Source organism: Genypterus blacodes, unplaced genomic scaffold, assembly GCF_046128005.1.
Source record: "Genypterus blacodes isolate CSIRO-AG114 ecotype Tasmania unplaced genomic scaffold, CSIRO-AGI_Gbla_v1 ptg000029l_1, whole genome shotgun sequence".
NCBI lineage: Eukaryota > Metazoa > Chordata > Actinopteri > Ophidiiformes > Ophidiidae > Genypterus > Genypterus blacodes.
Window position 1 is genome coordinate 4,276,420 of NW_027466842.1, and position 18,581 is coordinate 4,295,000.

Sequence of the window (18,581 nt, forward strand, 5' to 3'; positions counted from 1 at the left end):
AATACCTTTTAAAATCCCTCTTTAAAAAAGAAATACACACACACACACACACACAAAACCTGACCACAATTTACAGTGACCTAAAAGTGAATAATCAATCGAAAGCCCCTTATAATACTCTTAAAACACAAGCCTGGAGGTTAGAGTGCAAGGCAAAGCGATTACGCTTAAGGATACTTACACTCTAGTAAACCATACATCCATTTAAAGTCATACTCTACTTAATCCGTCCTGAATTTATCATGTGCACCCGTGATGTTTCCATTTCTTTTTTCCCCCACAGACAAGATTCTGTAACCACCAGATGTTGCGTGTGATGGAGAAGCAGGTCAAATGTGATAACTCTCGATATCAACTGTGAATGAATACCACCTGCGAAAACGTGTAAAGGGAAAAAAAAGCCTTCAAATCCATATTAAGATTCCCTCGAGCCCTCAGGCAAAGAATGTGAAACTGAGACAAGATTAGCTCTTGTCCTCAGTGTAAATATGTGTGATACATTTTATAGATTTACAAGATCTGACAGGAGGAAATGTCACAGAGTAGTTTTATATATATGGCTGAATTTAATTTCTAAGAGGATTAGATTTTCATAGCAAACATATCTGAGAAGCACGTTTCACAAATGGGCAGTAATGTTATTCAGGGCAACTTTTATTTTTAACACCTTTTTTTTCCAGAAAAGGCTTTACATTTTTGGATGGAACCGGTTAACGCTGACTCTTTAGTACCTCGTTGTCGTGCAAAACGTGTGCTTTGCTGAAGTTGACTGGGATGGGGCCGTCCCAGCTGTCCCTGTCACACTGCGGCTGGTAGAAGGCGGGGCTTATCAGCACGCTCCCTGCCTTGGACACTGTGGACTCGGGAGGAGACAGTGGCTCTTCCGAAGGCAATTTCTTCAGAGTTTTTACATTTTCCTTACTTTTCTTCATACTCAGGTCCAGGGTGCCATTTTCATCCACCTCTATGAGCATATCCTAATGGAACAGAAATGTAGGAGACTACATTAAATAATTGATAAAGTGATGAATTGATTCTTTCTCTTTCGGCCTTTATTAATAGAAAAAAGGGTCCCTCTGTCTAAGCTTGATCAACCTTGGTGGAGGTATGAGCTCTGATGTCTGATTCTAAATGAACCAGGATAAGTCAGAAGATTTAAACAAAACATTTACCCTGAAAGAAAATTCAATAAACAAAATAGAACTTACAGCCTCATTTGGGCTCAAACTAAGTCAGGGTTAATTCTGCCTAACACCAAACAAATAATCAGTTGTGTGTAGTTTTTCAGTGACAGCTGTGTCATGCGTTTTCTAGGACACACAACCAAGATGGCAGCTGGGGGTGGGGGGTAGTTGCTGGTTTTAGGTCATCATTATCATAGCAAAAAAATTAAAAAAGCTTAACGTCTCGTGAGTTTCCTTGCAGACAGATGTGTTTGTTGTTTTGCACAACATGCAGTCAACATGACGACTCGTGGCATAGATGTGTCACTTCTTGGGATAAGAGGGCATGACGAGACCTTCCTTTAAATGTTTAACTAAAAAACATTAAATTACGATATCAAACTTACCGTCAAAACATGGTTGCTGCTTCCAATGTTGATTACAACAGTGTCAGACTCTAAAGCGCCTTAAATGAGCAATAATGATGTCATCAAACTAACAAAGTGATGTCATCAAACTGATCAAGTGATGTCATCCAAACTACAGGTACAGTAATGTTGTCATAATGATAAATACATTACTAATCAGTCTTTGGTGCTCACAGGATGATTTCCATGAACATTGCATGTGTCTGTCCAATTATCAAATCATTTGGTTCACCTAATCAAAATCACATTAGTGCACAACCAATCTCTCTCTCACCCGCTCTCTCTCTCTTTCTACCTCTCTCTCTCTCTCTGTCTCTCTACAGAAATCTAGCTTTGCATCATATTTGTGTCTTTGTGTGTACATTGTGTGTGTTATATTTCATACATATGCAGACACATACAGGCAGCACTGACGGCTACCACTCTAAATATGGTCTTTTGGCAGACTTGAAAGCTGTTCTTTATTTTGTACATCTCTCCAACACAACTAAGCTGTAAACGAGAACAGATGATTAACTTGCTAACACTGTTTTATTCATTCAGTGGGCTGGTACCTGGTACAGGGCCACATTCTCAGCTCACCAAGCTGGGAGAAAAGGATCTGTGCTGTGTAGGTGTGGAAAACTTGAATCATCTACAGTAGAGTGTGCATGTACGTAAGTAACCCACAGAATTAGACCGATATTAATCAAGGCGAGAAAGTTGAACGAAGCCGAGACGGAGATGCGACAGCGGGGAGAGCTTTTGATCTGAGGACAATGCAAACATTTCAAACACGAGTACGAATTTAGAATTTGTGTGTTAACTCCTTTAGCTGATTAATTTAATCCATTAAAATGCTTTTAAAGACTATCTGGTGTTGGATCATATAACTAAGCAAAATATCCTCTGCCATCTGCAGCATGCAAGATGCTGTTTCAGACAACAGGGGTTTCATACATGCCAGCTGATGAAGAAACAAAATATAACATACATATTTTATATAAGAATATGAGTAGCTGTAATTGCGAAAGACAGCTGATTGAATTTCTACTTTTGATGTGATTACACAAATTTCCTTTATGTACATTAAAGCTTTACGGAGAGGAAACCTTGCTTTTCTGCCACCAGAGCCACACGCTCCCTTTGCCAAATTCCGTCTTTTGATGTCTTTCCTTTTTATACACAAATCAGAGTTCCTTTAAAATGACCACATTAAATACCTTTCCAAGTGGGCTAATTTGATTACCTTTGTGGCGGTTGCCAAGGGCCGACCAGTGACGGCCTCCATGTTCTTCCGGTAGCGGGTGGAGAGGTTAAGGATGGCGGCGGTTGCTGCAGAAGCTTGGAGGCCGTCTTCTTTCTTGAATGGACTCGGTGGGCTGTGCTGACCAGAGGCGGGCAGGCGGCCACCTGGAACACCAAGGAAGCCAGGATACTGCTGCAGAGCTAAGAAAAAAATAGAAATAATCGCCAAATAATTTAATTAGTGAGACACAAGTTGGAAGTTGATATTTGTCAGGCTCATGATCAATCATTTACAACAAAATACACAATTTCAAGGACGGATCCTTGCATCTCAATGATATGTATACCTTTTATTTGTTTTGGACTAATTATAATTCATTTATAACTCATTTTTTCCCACATATATTAACAACACACATGCTTATAGCTAAACTTACAATCAGAAAAATGTGAGCCTTCGTCCTGGTTGCTTCCCATCAGTGGCTGTTTGCCAAAGACCTGCGCATCAAAGCTTGCATAATCAAAGCGGATTCTGCTGTATTTGTCCATGTCCTTGGTGAGGCTCGTTTGCAAGGCCGCTACTGGATGAGAGAGCCTGTAGTTTAGCTGGTTCATCTCAAACTTCTTTATCAAACCGATGGCTCTGTGAGGAGACAAATACGAAAAGGTTCTGCTTTACTGGGTAGGAGAATTGTCTGTAAAAGTTAAACGAGGCATCCAACAAGTTAATATAAACGGTTAGAAAAGTGAGGGGCGTTGTTTTAGAACCATTCAGGGATGCCAGTGCCTTTGTACACATAGAGTCTGGGATCTGATGTGTGCTGTCGATCCACAGCCAGGTTGCCAGACTAATTAATATAGTAGGAGTGGGCATCCTGCCCGTGATATATCCACAGGGAACAAAGAGTTCTGCTCTTTTATCATCTCTAATAGAGAGGAACTCACAGGCCCAACAAACATTGCCTAAGACTGCTTGGAAAGCTTGAAATAAATGTGTGGTCTATTGTAATCAGTGAATAATAATATCCCATATTCTCCTCTGCAATAATAGCATTCATCTCTTTTTTGCAGTTATGCATATGAAAGTTCCGTTCCCTATAGAGCCACAGTTGACTTCTGTGTGCCTGCTGTAATTACGTTTCACAAAGTGCAAAGTTGTGCTGGAAAAAAACTAAAAAATCCCAAATGTTGTCTGCCGCCGTACCTCGGCGTGCGGTCGGGTGTTTGCCTGCATTTCAGACTCTCATCCTGAGGTTTGGAGACTTTCACTGCAGCAGCTATGGGGCAGCCGGAGAGACTGCAGAGGGAGGAAATCAAACACATTAGCCTCATACTGTCCCTCCTCTATGAACAGGGTGCCGCTTTCTAATGGTTTGCTCCGGCGGGTGTACCTCCGGTGGGTGCTACGGTTGCTGTTGACATGGCCTCTTCCTGTGCACCCGGGCGTAGGGCACTTGAGGACGTTCTCGTGCATGGCCAAGACTAAAGAGACAGAGGAGCGAGAGAAATTCCACATGTAAGAGCTGAGCAGTAAACACTTAAAAGCAGTAAAAACACATTCACATATTTAATGGTGATTTCATGTAACTAGTTGGTACTTTAGTGTCTATAGAGGACACAAACTGGAGAAAAAAGCAAAAGGCTTTTGTGTTGAATGCTGTAATGTGGCTGAAATGTAAATAGCTTAGTGCAAAGAAGAACCTAACAAGACAGCTGATTATATTCTTCAAAACACTCACGCCGCTAAAGGTCCGCCGCGTATCCTTAGAAACTTCTTTTCTGTACATATTCTCCAATTAGTTTGTTGGAGTTGTCTATTTATTTTTGAATACTGCGTGCGCTGGCCCTTTGATTTGCAAATACTGCCTGCAGTCGAACAGCACGCGCTTTTTTGAAAAAGTTAATTACTTTTTCTGTTCCTTTTGTAACATTACTGTTTAATGTTGGATGTTTGTGGAGTTATATTGAAATGACTTAACAATCGCCAATTTGGAGAAGAAGAAAAAAAGAATTCAATATTCACACATTACGGGAGGGAAGAAATCCTTTAGGTTCATATGAAAAGTTTCATCAGCAGAGGATTGAACTGAATGTATAAGCCAGTTTTTGTTGTATTTTGGACTTGGCGCTAAGAAGATTCCAGTTCCTTTGGCTGATTGTATGTAAAGCCTCTAAATGGCACATTGTAAACAAAAAGGATAAATTGTGCATTACATGAACATGCAGGATTTGTGTGACTTACTCTCTGGTGGAACTCTGACTTTGTGTGGACACCCGGACAAACTCCTGTGGTGTGGATACAAGCCGGTAACATGGCCGGTGCCGTCACAGCCGGGAGTTGGACACTTGATGTCCTTTTTATCTGTGCGTGGAGAATCTGTGGACACAGTTGAAAAGGATTTTACACTTGGTACAAAAGAGATCAGGTCATACCGCAGTGTCAGCATAGCTATTCTTACAAGAAAGAAGTTGAAAGCAGAATAAATATATGTGTATGTGTGCATTCAAGTGCGTAACATATTGGGCAGATTGTGACATCATGCAAAGCCATTTTAACAAAATGCATCTATTAATCTGTCATTTTAGTTAAGGCCGTAGTTCAGCACAGAGCATTCACTTCTTAATGCCCATCCATCGAAAGATTACATCTAGGATTAAACATTTAGCCGCAGTCATTTGAAGAATCAGGGGAAAACATGAGAGGTACTTTAGCAGGATTTCAGACTTATGGTCACAGTTAAATATCTAGTTGATTCCTCTCAAAATCCAATATTCCGAGCAGCAGTGCATCAGAAAATGTTGTCCTTTCTTTCTTTTCTTATTCTGGTCTGGTTATTTATTCATTTGTTGCCAAAATGTGTTTAGTACTTAAGAGGCTTTCCTCCCTCTGAGTTTGGTCCTTTTATTCCTTTTATGTTTTTTCAGTGGCCAGGCGTCCAAATCGCAAGAGGTCTGTCTGATTTACACCAGATAAATATTCTGATACAAACTGTTTGTCCATGTTTGTTTCAGTTCAAACAATGATTTTAGGGGCAATTAGTGACAAAATAAGCCTGGTTTAACTTTCTGCTCCACATTTTCCCCCTGGTCACTCCAAAGTATCCACATCTAACGTCACGGAACAAAATACACACGTGACCTGAATATATTAAACATGTTCCTGTGTGCCTCTTTACCTTTTCCTCCATGATAGCTGAGCCTGCTGTCCATGTCCATCATCCTGTGGTGCCTCCTCTCATTGGTCATCTGCTCCATGAGGAAGCGGTCCATCTCCCTGTAGGCGTGGTGCAGCGCCTGTCGTTGTTCCGACTGCAGGACGATGGCCTGCTCCAACAGGCTTAGGTTCACTCGTCCCCGGCTCATTTCCAGGCCTCTGTCTTGGAGTCCGAGCACCCAGGCCGGCCTCTCCGCCTCCGACTCGCCCTCGCTGTCCTCCTCCGCCAGGAGAGGCCTGTACCTCAGAGCCTCGGCGTGAAAAATGCCTCGACCCATCGGGCCGCCAAGTTCCAAGTGAGGCTCTTCTTTCATATGGCCGTTCCTGGCTGTCAGATCTTCTGAGGCTCTGGACGGACTGCTGCCAGAGCCGTTCACCTTGGCAGACAGCGACAGAGGCTCCCACTCTTCCTCGCGAATGTCTCCGTATGCGCTCCGTGGCGATGAAGTACATGTAACACTCATCCTGTCTTGACTTTGGTCTTCATCTTCATTATTAAGGAGCTCGTCTTCATCCATCAGAGGGTCAGATGTTTCTGCCTCACACTCTGGAGAGCCATCAGCTGTGACTTCAGACCATCCGAGCAAATCGTTGGGCTTTGCTGTGACATCGTCGCAACCATTTCTGCAGGTCACTTCACTGGTTGTGTTTCCATCTTTAATAACAAGAAAAAAGCATAATATTCAATCTGAGGCTTTACAAACTAATGTTGTTCTTTTGTTGCCCTTCAGTCACACACAGGATAAAAAATGTTCAGCTGGTAATCTCCTTTTAAGGTTTTATATTTGTGTTATTTCAAATAGAATGTTGAGGAAACCATGTTAGAAGATGGAAACAGCCATCTTGAGGTCAACTCCTAAATTTTAAACAACATTTTTGACCGTTCTCTCTGTCAGATGAACCTACAGATGAGGAACAGGGTTGTTTGTGTCTCACGTCCGCAGCAACATCCAAGATTCTCAGATTCAGAACAGGATGACGTGCGGTGTAGTAATGTGTGTTTTAAGGGCGAGCTAAGCGGACGACATGTACACAAAGCTCAGCACAGTATTATTGTTGCCAGGGATGAGAGTGACGGTTGTGAAGAAAATTGCTGAAACACAGATGAAAGCAGCCGCTAGAAAACAACAAACAAGTACTATACTTGTAGTAATTTTGGATTTCAAAAAAGTCATAAAGAAGCGCAAGAGACATCAGAGCCAAAAACAGTGATTGACTGGCAAATAAATAATGGGGTCATTCTGATCCAACTTTATTAATTCATCATTTATTCCTGATTCAGCTACATAAAAGTATTTTGTTAATCATGAGCAGCTTTGTTTAACTATTTGAAGCTAAAGTGAATATATAGATATCTTTAAATATTGTAAATATGTACATATATGGTTATTTCACTCCAAAAATGTAGAAATTAAGAAACATTTGAAAATCTCAAATAGCTTCGGATCAAAATTTGTTTGTAGGGAAGTGTAGGTGAAATTATTTCCATAATGATAATAATAATAATAATTTCTACCATTTCTAATGCAACCTAAATACATTTTTTCCTTTTTTCTTTTATTCACTAACAACAATTTCAATAATTTCAGCATTAAAATTTGGCAAACCAGAAAAAGAATGCTGCCTCTGTCCTCACTGTTTACGTCTCTAGGTTTGAGCAGCCATGTTGTATGATAAATAAAGTATAAGTAATGTGTAATATAAATGTGAAACTTGTCACACTTGTGCTATAATCTCTTTGCTTTGCTGGAGCTTAGTTTGCAGAATACTCTCAATAATTAATTTGCATTGACCTTTGCTCACAATCCAGGTCACACATACAGAAAAGCAGAGTGTTATAGGTTTATCCCCCTAAATACATCTGAAATGATACTTTATTTACAAAACTGATTATATTACGACGTGGTCAGTGATTAACAATGGGAAGCTATCATCTGGATTGATTCAACAAAATCTCTTGATCCTCCAAAACTGTATAAACCTCCTCTGTTCAGGCTCTTTGGCCTGCGATGGGTTTTCACTTTCGGGCCCATCCTCTTAAGTGGCTCGACATCATAAGAAGCGAGAACCAAAATTCAACAAACTGACAAGATAGACGGAGACTGTGAAGAGTCAGATCGCACACTGCTGAGGATGATCAGACGGACCTGTTAACGGGCGCAACACAAAAATATTATCCTCGCCAAAAGCTTTAAACGTGTATGACGTGAATTGTGTGGCGTCGCCGTATGAGTTAGTCCACGACCGGGCGCGGTGAAATTTGACACATCTGGTCTCGTGTACATTTTAACCGGGCAAATCCTACCGTTTCATTCTGAATTTATTATTTGCAACCTGAAATGTGTTACTATCAATTCCCTGCTGTGAAAATATTTGAAAAGAGGTGTCTAAAGAATGGAGAAATTACAGCCAGTAACACTTATTTACATTTATCGAGCAACAAGGGTTTTGTTTTTTAATCCAGATGGGTTGCCTGGCCTGACACAGCCATGCAGTCACAGACATACAAACGCACGTACAAGCACTCAGACGTATACACACACACACACAAACACACACACACCGAGCGAAAGAGAGAGAGAGAGAGAATGAGAGAGAAAGACAGAGAGAGAGAGAGAGAGAGAGAGAGAGAGAGAAACAGAAGTGCGGTGAAAAAAGGAAAGAGATGGAGGAAAAAAACTTGGATCCCTCCGGTGGTTTGTGTGTTGGAACAGGTGAACAGTTTGTACTCCAGAATAGCCATTACCAGCACTCTGCAGCAGGGCTGGAGTTGGCTGGAGTTGAACGCAGCGTGGCTCAACCAAACGAGAGGCTTATTTTTCTCTCTTTTTGTTAAAATGCAGATATGAGCAGCACCCCTTTGCAAAATTCTTCCTGCCTCCAAACCCACTAGCCCCATTTTTGTAATTCTACAGAAAAAAACACCAGCAAATCTGACAATTATGGCAAAATATGTTCTGAAAATGTTTATCAATGTCTGTGTTCGTCTGAGACAATTTGTTGTTTTATGCTTTTGGCACTGTGAGAACATACTAGCATTTTGTTTATTTGCTTGTTTGTTTGTTTTGTTTTAAGGCTAGATCACTGAATATCAGGTTCAAATAATGCGGCTGAATGATACAAACAAAATATATCTTAAATGTACAACAACAAAGGAAAAACTGATGATCCACAGTAAATTACTTGGATAATTGTAATGTAGTATGAACCCAGGAAACAAATAAATACCGTTTCCAATGAATCCACACAATTCAGTAAGCTACTCTCCTGCCCCATTTAACTACACACATGTGTACTATAATGAGCTGTAGACATTATGCCTAATTATGTATTAGACTGTGTTAGAGGGCCTAACAAAAGCTTTTGAAAGGGACAATTACGTTTGTTGCTTAGTTACATCGTTAAAAATATACCAAATCAGTGCAGATTATAGTGGGTGAGAATGCACATGTACACCACGAGTATTGTTGCCAAAATGCACAAAATTCAATTCATTACAAAAAAAGAAAACCTGTTTGTCCATGAAAAGGACAGTGGTCTACGTGAAAATAAACAATTTTTAACCGTTGATGAAAAATAGTCGTGTCACTGAGCAAAGATGATGGAAATCCGGCTCTTCGCATTGTGAAACTTCAATAAAATTCTAATTAAAATGATGGACCAAGTTTGATTTAAATCAAAGTGAACCGGTGCACTCACCCATTCACTTTTTCATTCTATGGATTCAATGGATTTGGAATGGCTATTGAACGAGGACAGATGAGGGTCTGAAATCTGGCCTCATCAAAAGAGGGCACAGCCATGCCAAAAATATCATGGCAGATCAGCTGTCAAAACTTCAATTTGCGGACGTGAGACACAACTAATGTGGACCCAGCAGTGTAGTCTTTCACTTCCACTGCACAATGACTGCGGCTGCTGGCTGATGGCAGAGGGAGGGAAATATGAATGCAACAGATGGGATTTTAAAATTCAGCGTCAATTGTTCATCAAAACAGACAAAACAACAGGACATCTGTTTACCTGCTGGAGTGTCAATGTTCCTCAGCTCTTCTTTGTCCTGTGGCGGTGCCAGGTCCTCGCTCTCCTCTTCACATGCATCGCTGGGGCTGTAGTGGCGGGGCTTCATCAGCAGGGACTTTCTCTTGTTGATGGGGGCGCCCTGCACCCCTTCCTGAGCGCTCCTCTTCCTCGCCGCCGACCCATATTGGCTGGAGGGAAAAGGGGGAGAATGGACAAAAAGCATGGCGGGGTCAGCGTGGGCCTCAGTGGCTAGACACTGAAATCTATCTGTACTTTATTTAGTTTAAAAGAATAAAGAAGCACAAAAACACCAAATGAAGTTTTACCTGTGAGTCCCAGTGATGTCAGCCAGCACTGTTAAAATAAAAAGGAAAAAATTAGATAAGGGATTCCTCTTTACATTTTCACCTATGTGTCATTTTCAATCATACTCCACTTTTGTATGATCTACCTCGAAATCTAACAGTCTACCGTGAATGTTTATTTTGTAGATAATACTAAACAAATGGTTCAGAGATTTCACCACTCTGGCAAAAATTGCTTTGTCCAGTGTTTGCTTTGACAACGCCATCAGATATAATGAGTGTAAGGACGGAGAAGTGGGTCTCCTCATTGATCTGAGAAGGGTTTTCATAAGGTTTTCATTCAGTCTGCTTATTCCCTAAGAGACCAACAGCATCTCATCCTTTGACAGCAATGACAACATCATATAAAAACGCTAAATCAATTTTCCCCGGGGCCTTGGGAAATCTCATTCACAAGTTCTGCCCAACTCCCAATAATAACACTTTTCATGAATTTCCCTGATGTAGTAATCGCTCCAGCGTGAGCAGGCAGGACTCAGAGGCCCTGAACACTTGCATAATGACATATCCAGTCTAGAGGTTTTCAATCACGCGATATACATGCACTCCTTAACTAATTTGTGCCAACGTTCCAATTTAATGAAGTTATTCCCCTCTGAATAATGAAATGACAGTGCAGTGCTCTTGACGCCGGTAAGATAATACATAAAATTGACAGTTATAAAGTTGGATTGTTGAACTGATACCCCTTGCCCATAGTGATAAGTGGAATGTTGTGTGCATGTGTGCGTGCGTGTGTGACTAGTTAAGAGCAACCTAAAACTAAAACTGAAAGCTTCCCTACTCACCTGTGCTATTTTTCAGTGTTTGCTCCTCACCGTCAGAATCCATCTGTAAGTAAAACACATTTATTTACATTTATTTAAACTTGAATTTGGTTTAATTTGGATCATTCCACAAGGGGAACAGCCCATATGCTTTACAGTTCATTGGTGAGTTTGTTAAATGTGCGGTTCTCAAACTGTGCCGCGTGTACCACAAGTGGAACTTGAAGCAGCCCCCCTGGTGGTGACTGTGGACATTTCTGAAAGGAATCGAGGTTTAATTGAGAAATAGTTGTTTTAGGTTAATTACTATTGGGGTTTTTTAGTAACAATTTTGCTTATTTTTGTATTTTCTTCATTTTTTAAGATCAATATCAATACAGGTTTTTTCTGGGAGTGGCTGGGTTTGTTCACCATTTGAGATCCTGGTCCGATAATCACAATAAGTGACTCAATGATGATGTTTAACCGGTAAAAATGCCATGCTACTCTGATTAAAGCATTAAATCAAACATCTTGGAAATAATAAAGAAGATAGAAATGGGCATACACAGATGTTGGTGGAGTACTCTGAGTATCATAGATGTTGTGAGTGTAAATTCTTTTACTCAGCTTTGTCAATGCTCAAAATTGCTTAAAATTGGTGTAAACGTTCTATACATGCATGGCCTCCCTTTGTTTACTCCCTCTCTGAGTCAAGTATCCCGTTAATTCCATGCATGGATACGTCTTATCACAAAATCTGACAACAGTGTGTGTGTAAACACATTGAACGGTCGTGCATGACAAACCTTTACCAAAATCCAATAATATGCAAACACATATGAGGTTAGAAAAGTTACAAAGGTGGCGGAGAAAAAAAAAATGTAATGACAGTAAATAATGACATTTAAGTAGAGACAGCACCTCACAGTATGTGTTTAGACAAAAATAGTTGCTCAAAATCCATCCACTCTGGCTGGTTGCTGCATGTGGGTCCCAAATAAATCCTATTAAACATAATTATTCCGGGCTGATGGTGGTGTATAGTGGTCACAGGCCAGTGAAATCTGTGAGTCATAGGATATGCTGTTACTTTTCCCTGGTAATGGGAAACATGACTCCTCTCTCTCGTTTGCTGTTGTGATTGAAGGCACTGACCTGTCATACATTTATAATAGGGGAGCAGGTGTGGCAGTGATGGACCTTAATTTCCTTTAATAAACCTTTTATGTGCCACACTCTTAATGCCACGCCGGGCCCTCAGAGGTCCTGCTCATAATAGGTTCATTACTTTTGATTACTACAGCCTATTGAGACAAACAACTCCCAAACACTATAGATTACATTCTGTAAAAACCAATGTAGCTCATTAGTTTTGTAACACTTTTCCACACAGACAGGCCTCGACATTTTCTATGGGTTTTGTTCAATTTGCTGTCGTGAAAAAAGCCAAAAAGCTGCTCTCGGATACTACAAGCTAAGATTAAAATTAAAGTCCAAATTGCGTTTGTGTACATCACCAAATTTGATTGTTTTTGGTTGTTTTTCTACTCAAAAGTTTAAAAAACACTACACGTTTGATGTTGATTTAAAAAAAATGTTTATATTTTGTAAAATATTTAAGGATATATTGGGATTAATGGTGACAGAATGCAATACTTAATTTAAAAAATGGAAAACCTAATGATATATAAATCAACCATGGATCCATCCGTCCATACATTCTCCATATCCACTTACCCTGTGCATGATGGATACAGAAATCAATATCGCTTATTATGTTTAATGGCTATAATCTTCCTTTTATAGCCTGTCCAAACAATGAAACATTATTTTATTCTGAAGGTGGTTACCGTGCATATTTAACTTATGGTCGCCTCATTTTTTGGACTTCTGACATCACGATGACAAACCTTCCCGGTGCCACTCGAAACAAAGCGAAAAACGACATCAAAGTGGCACGCCGCGTTAACAGGACGACGCGTTCGGGGGCCCGAGCAGACGTGGTAACAGGTACTCCTGGCTTGGCTCTACGTGTCGTTAAACGTTTACAAAAGCAGAACAAATAGATGCATTCAGGGTCAAAAGGGAGCTCTGTTATTTGACGTTCACGCCACAATCTGGCCACGGCAGCGTTGCGTTCTGCACCTTTTCACAATCGGACGAATAATTACATATAATGATTCGGTCTCTTGTGTCGTGTTCAAATAGAGTACTATAAGGAAATACAGGATATGGGCATGGATATAAGGGAAATTGGTAACATTTCCTGAATATTTGCCATATTTCAGTGTCTTTAAAGAAATGCTATCTGAATGCACTCTCTGTATAATCTGGTTAATAATAATGTACATCAAAAGGAGTAAAAACACGAGTTGTGACCACATAATTATCATAGACAAAGAGTCTCTGTCACTAATAGTGTGACCTCATGCTGTGTTTTGCCCTTTTTCGTCTGTATCTTACATTACTGACATCCTTTTTCCGTACCATAGTTTTTGTAGATTTCTGAATGTGTTTTTCTACCTTTAATGCACATGTTCACTATGTATGAAGACGAATTAGTCCTCTATATCAACTAACTTGTAAGTAATGTAAACATTTTTACTGCAGTACTTTAAACACAAAGTCCTTGCAGTGTAACAAAGACCAAAACCTAATCTAAGTTCTTTATTAGGGCTTGGACAGCATACAATAAGAAAGTTCTATAAGTCAAAAATTCAAAGCTAGACTACTTGACAACTGAACACACTCATCACTTGAGGAAACGCAAACTCAGCAATGTGATTTAAAGAGTGTGTTATCCAGCAGCCACCCACACGTTTAGAAGTAAAAGCAATCCGAGTTCCTGATTGCTGTGGTCAAAGGAGCAGTGACACTCCACCACTAAACAAAACACTGTTACACAATCACTCATCCCCGGAGAATTCTTCCTATAAACAATTCGAGTCTGCTATCATTTCCAGAATAAAGTTGTTGTGATCCGTGTAAACATTATTTACCGTTGATTGTAGTTTTCCAAGAACTCGGTAGGATAAGCTGCCAGATCCGCAATGCCTGCCCCGATCGATGCCTTCACACTTCTCAGCTCTCAGGAGGCGATCGAGTAATTCATTCTCTGTAAAAAAAACAAACAAACAGAAAAACACGCACACATGTGCGCACACAGATGTGGCATGAATAACATTTTATCACACAGGCTGTAACTTTCTTCACTTTCTCGCCATGTAGGTCTTCAATTACGCAGCTTCAGAATGAATCTTGTTGGAAGTAACAAGTCATTTTTTCCCCTCTTTTGTTAAGATAAGGTGTTTGTGGATGTTTTTGTCAGCAAAAATAATACTCCAGTATCAGTTTCTTTCCTTGATTAACTTGCAGCAATGACTAAATTGTAATTGCAATCCCGCTGATTTAGCGGCACACAAACGACAGACCTAGAAAAATGTGTTTTGTCTTTTCTTTCTTTAAGACCTTTAGCTAGCCTAGAGTTGTTCAGCCTTGGTGGAGGTATGTGCTCTAACGAGTGGCCCTCTTTTTTTTTTACTTTCAAACATTTCCTGTCGGGACATAAACCCTGCAACCGGAAAAAGGTGGAAAGAACATTAATACCTCACAGGGAAAATAAGGAACGGCGATGCAAATTGATTGCTCGACAGAGATCAAATTGCTTGCTTCTAATTAATACAAAACATCCAAGAGGGAAAACAAGGATGAACACAATGAGTACATTAAGCCTCTTCACTTCACAGATCTTATTATGGAATTATTTATTTCTGTTAGCTTTGAAAAAAACAAAAAAACAGCAGCATTCACACACACACACACACACACACACACACACACACACACACACACACATCTTCTTAATTATAGCTCACAGAGCGTTTTCCCCAGAAAAAAACAAAACTGTGGAGGGGGGAGGGAGGGTACTCGCTCCGGGTCCATTAGCATATGAAAAAAGACTCACTACTATTTGAGCTGGTTCGTCATCTGCTGAATCATATTTATGCAACCCCCCCACCCACTACACACACACACACACACGCACACAGGCCCTCGCAGCACGTCCAGCACACATAAGGCTTCTCTGAGGAGAGTTTTTTCTGCGTCTAGGGCAGATCTCTCTGGGGGGAACGGAGGGAAGCCTGATGCTGCTGGGGGTCTAACGCGGAGATTTCTCTATGTGTTAATCTGGCTGCTATAGCCGTCCTTGAGCTCGGCCCATTTCCCCCCATAACCCCATCTGCCAGCGTTCCCACCACAGAGGAGAGAATGGGCTGCAACTGGGAGCAGAAAGGGGGGGGGGGAGAGAGAGAGAGAGAGAGGCAGAGGGAGACCTTCCCAGTCCAGCAGTCATGAATAACCATCGCCTCTCATCGTGACGCCGAGGCAGTTGGAGTGGACAGTGAAATATCTGCGAGACACCTCCGTGCTCCTGGCGTTACCATTACCACACTTACACGTCCTGTTGTCGGTGATGTCATTATGATATTATTATTACTATACGATGCCTTATTAATGCCGTGCAGCTGCTGTGGATATTCATCACTGACCTTGAGTCTTTGTCTCGCCTTGTTCCCAGCTTATCCCTGCACTTGGGACGCTCTCATGTAATTAACACGGACATTACTGTGATGGAGCAAAAAAAAAAAAAAAAAAAAACACACAGCGGTGCTCTGCTGATACCTCATCTACAGACCAATAAAAGGCCGAGGCCAGAGTGAGCAAAGTAAAGATTCTGGAGAGCATGAAATTAATGACATTATTTACATTTCCTTTAGATAGGAGTGCAGGCGAGATGATAGGAGGCAAATGAGATTAGGCAAAATAAGATTTGACAATGTCAGTGCTGCACACTCGACCAACCAACTGTTATGATTAGATTACTCTTTTAATATAATTACCGTCTACGGCTGTGTGTGTGTGTGTGTGTGGAAACAATGCATACATGAAAATGAAAAAACAAAACAACAACAAAAAAACCTGGAGATCCGTCTTAACTGATCCCTGTCCTTTCCTCCGCTGGGGCCTTTTTTTCCTCTTTCCCTTAACCTTTCTTCAACAGTATCGTTTTTGAATTATAGGGAACGGATGGGTGCTTGGCGCAAGGTCACTGTCTGGTGTGTATTCACCACCAAACCCCTCCCCCTCGCCCCCCACCATACCCATCCTTGTTTTTGTTTCCTCTTCCAGAAGCACACTGAGCGAAGGGTTAAAACTGGAATGGATTTAATTATGGAATGAATGGAATTATAATGCGCCTGCAGCAAGTTTTCCTCCTTATTTATTAAAGCAGCTGATGGGCCAGGTTTGATGAGCCACTTCTGGCATAATTGAGTCATCACACAAAGAGGGTTCCTCGCATTCAGAGTGGTTTTATCAGCAGCAAACAGACCTGATTACTGGCAATTACACTCTGATCTAGGGGAAGGAGAAAAAAAGGGTAAATGTGCGGGGTAACTTCTGTGTTTATAGTTTACCCCGGGAATAATTTTCACATTAATTTTACATGCTAAGTGTTTTCTGTTTATGTATAATAAAGAGCGAGCCGCAAGAGATAGCACCTTTTACTTTCATACTTCCTTGTAATGAATGTCTGAGGGAATAGCGGACGGATCATAATTTATGTGCCATATAGGAGGTTTGAGGTTGTTTTACTATCCGATGTGCTCGCCGTGGACCGAGCAGCGTTGCAGTCTGTTCAGCTGCAGCGAAAGGTGAGCTGGCAGTAATCTACCTGCTCACACCTAGACTGTGAAAGCAAATGAAATTGTATACGGAAAGCGGAGAATTGGTTTTTGCCATTTTTCATTGAGATGCAAATGGGGTGTTGTGGCGAGTAAATTAAACTCTGCTCTGAGATTAAAATCAACTTCTGTTCCAGAGAGTATTTAGATAAACAACTTTTCCCCCCCCGTAATTTGTTAGATGGTCCTCTTATCTAAAACACTAGCAGCTATCGTGGAGATTAGAATAATAGCTAAGATGTATTTTAGTGAGGAGAAGGCACTGATAGTTCCAACAAATGTCCAAAGTTGGGCTAAAATGGGTTTTTTGATCATGATGAGTAACAAATATACATTTATCACCTTTAAATATAGGAAAAAAAGCATATTTAATCTCATTTAAGCTAACGTGGATATGTGCTGTGTATGTTATACAGAAGAAATCTATATTACAGCCAAAAGCAGATTAGTCTTCCAGCAATTTGTGAGCATTCCTCCCTCTGGATTCATACAGACACAGTCAAAATCTTGAAGTCAACTGCGATTTCAGATATAACAGCCTCACAGCTACCCTGACGGCCAAGCAAAGTGTTTGTGCCTTTTGCCAAAGAGTACTTTTATAGAGGAGCGTATTGGCATCTTATCACTTCTCCAAGACAGAGATGCTTCGATAACTGAACACGGCTCACAGAATTCTTAACAGACAATTAGGAGGCTGGCTCGCCGCGATGCCTTCGCTGGTTTGTTACGATGGCAAAGCTACAGGGGAAACTTGTCACTGGACGGAGTTCGCAAGAGTCCCATGAAAGAGTCAGATGGTGACACCTTTGCCGAGGTGAATCGCGACTCTTGTAATCGCTTTCCAAAGTCATCCCAAAGCTTTCCCTCTAAATTGAGTTCATCTGGATCCCGACCACACAGAGGCACCGAGTCCAGATTGTTTCTTCTGACATCACAGGGACAATTTCTGTTTTTGACCAAATTTCTGGTGCTTTTAGTTCCATTATTGTATGAAAGAGGACGAGCTGATGTGTTTTATTTGTGGATTCCAATCCCATTAAGCAACACCAAAATATTGAGACAAATAAAATGAGTATCTTCTCGCACGCTCGGCGCTATGCATCAATAAAGCCATAACTGGAACAGCAGACAGCTTATACGCTGGCTCCTTTCCAGCCTGCCAAACCGCTCTCGCGTTAGTCAGAATCTTTGAATTTTGTCGTGAACACAGTTTTTCAAACCTGTCTAATTTAGAGACAGGTGTTTGGGGAGAAAGAAGTTCCAGCCCCGGTGTCTGTCATCTCTACTGAGTAATCCTGCTCATTGTTCCTGCCCAAGGAGGTCCTTTCATGGAGGAGGTTGCATGAATGCTACCAGGTGGTCGGCAATTTGGAGAAACGTAGTAACCGTTCCAGCTAATCCCCCCCTGCCACAAAAGGCAGGTCTCCAGTGCTCGGGGGCTCTCGGGGGGGGTAAAAGGGAAAAGTTTACCTCGAACACACAGCGTCTGAAAGGAGTCAGGGACTCTAGCAGTGATTCCTAATCAGATTGCGCTGAAGTGAACAGCTCGCATGGCAGCTGTAGTTTTCCCAGGGTTAATTACCTTTCACTGCTCTCTCTAAATGAGTCAGCTGTTCCTGTCATTAAACAACTCCACTCTATCTCTGCTCCTCTGTCCTCCACACACAT

The 18,581-nt window shown here is 41.1% G+C and overlaps 2 protein-coding genes across 2 annotated transcripts in view; both read right to left on the reverse strand.

Annotated features, from left to right (window-relative positions):
* rb1cc1 (RB1-inducible coiled-coil 1) overlaps positions 1–18,581 on the reverse strand; it is a 75,285-nt gene that overhangs the window by 21,216 nt on the left and 35,488 nt on the right. The window lies entirely within an intron of this gene.
* The window catches only part of st18 (ST18 C2H2C-type zinc finger transcription factor), a 40,560-nt gene that overhangs the window by 6,060 nt on the left and 15,919 nt on the right, over positions 1–18,581 (reverse strand). The window contains exons 3-13 of the mRNA XM_076144733.1: positions 14,169–14,284; positions 11,209–11,251; positions 10,382–10,409; positions 10,056–10,243; positions 5,995–6,687; positions 5,061–5,195; positions 4,210–4,300; positions 4,023–4,115; positions 3,256–3,461; positions 2,820–3,019; positions 732–977 (exon numbers count right to left, since the gene is read on the reverse strand). Coding sequence (XP_076000848.1) covers positions 732–977; positions 2,820–3,019; positions 3,256–3,461; positions 4,023–4,115; positions 4,210–4,300; positions 5,061–5,195; positions 5,995–6,687; positions 10,056–10,243; positions 10,382–10,409; positions 11,209–11,251; positions 14,169–14,284 — 2,039 coding nt within the window. The remainder of the gene's footprint in view (positions 1–731; positions 978–2,819; positions 3,020–3,255; positions 3,462–4,022; positions 4,116–4,209; positions 4,301–5,060; positions 5,196–5,994; positions 6,688–10,055; positions 10,244–10,381; positions 10,410–11,208; positions 11,252–14,168; positions 14,285–18,581) is intronic.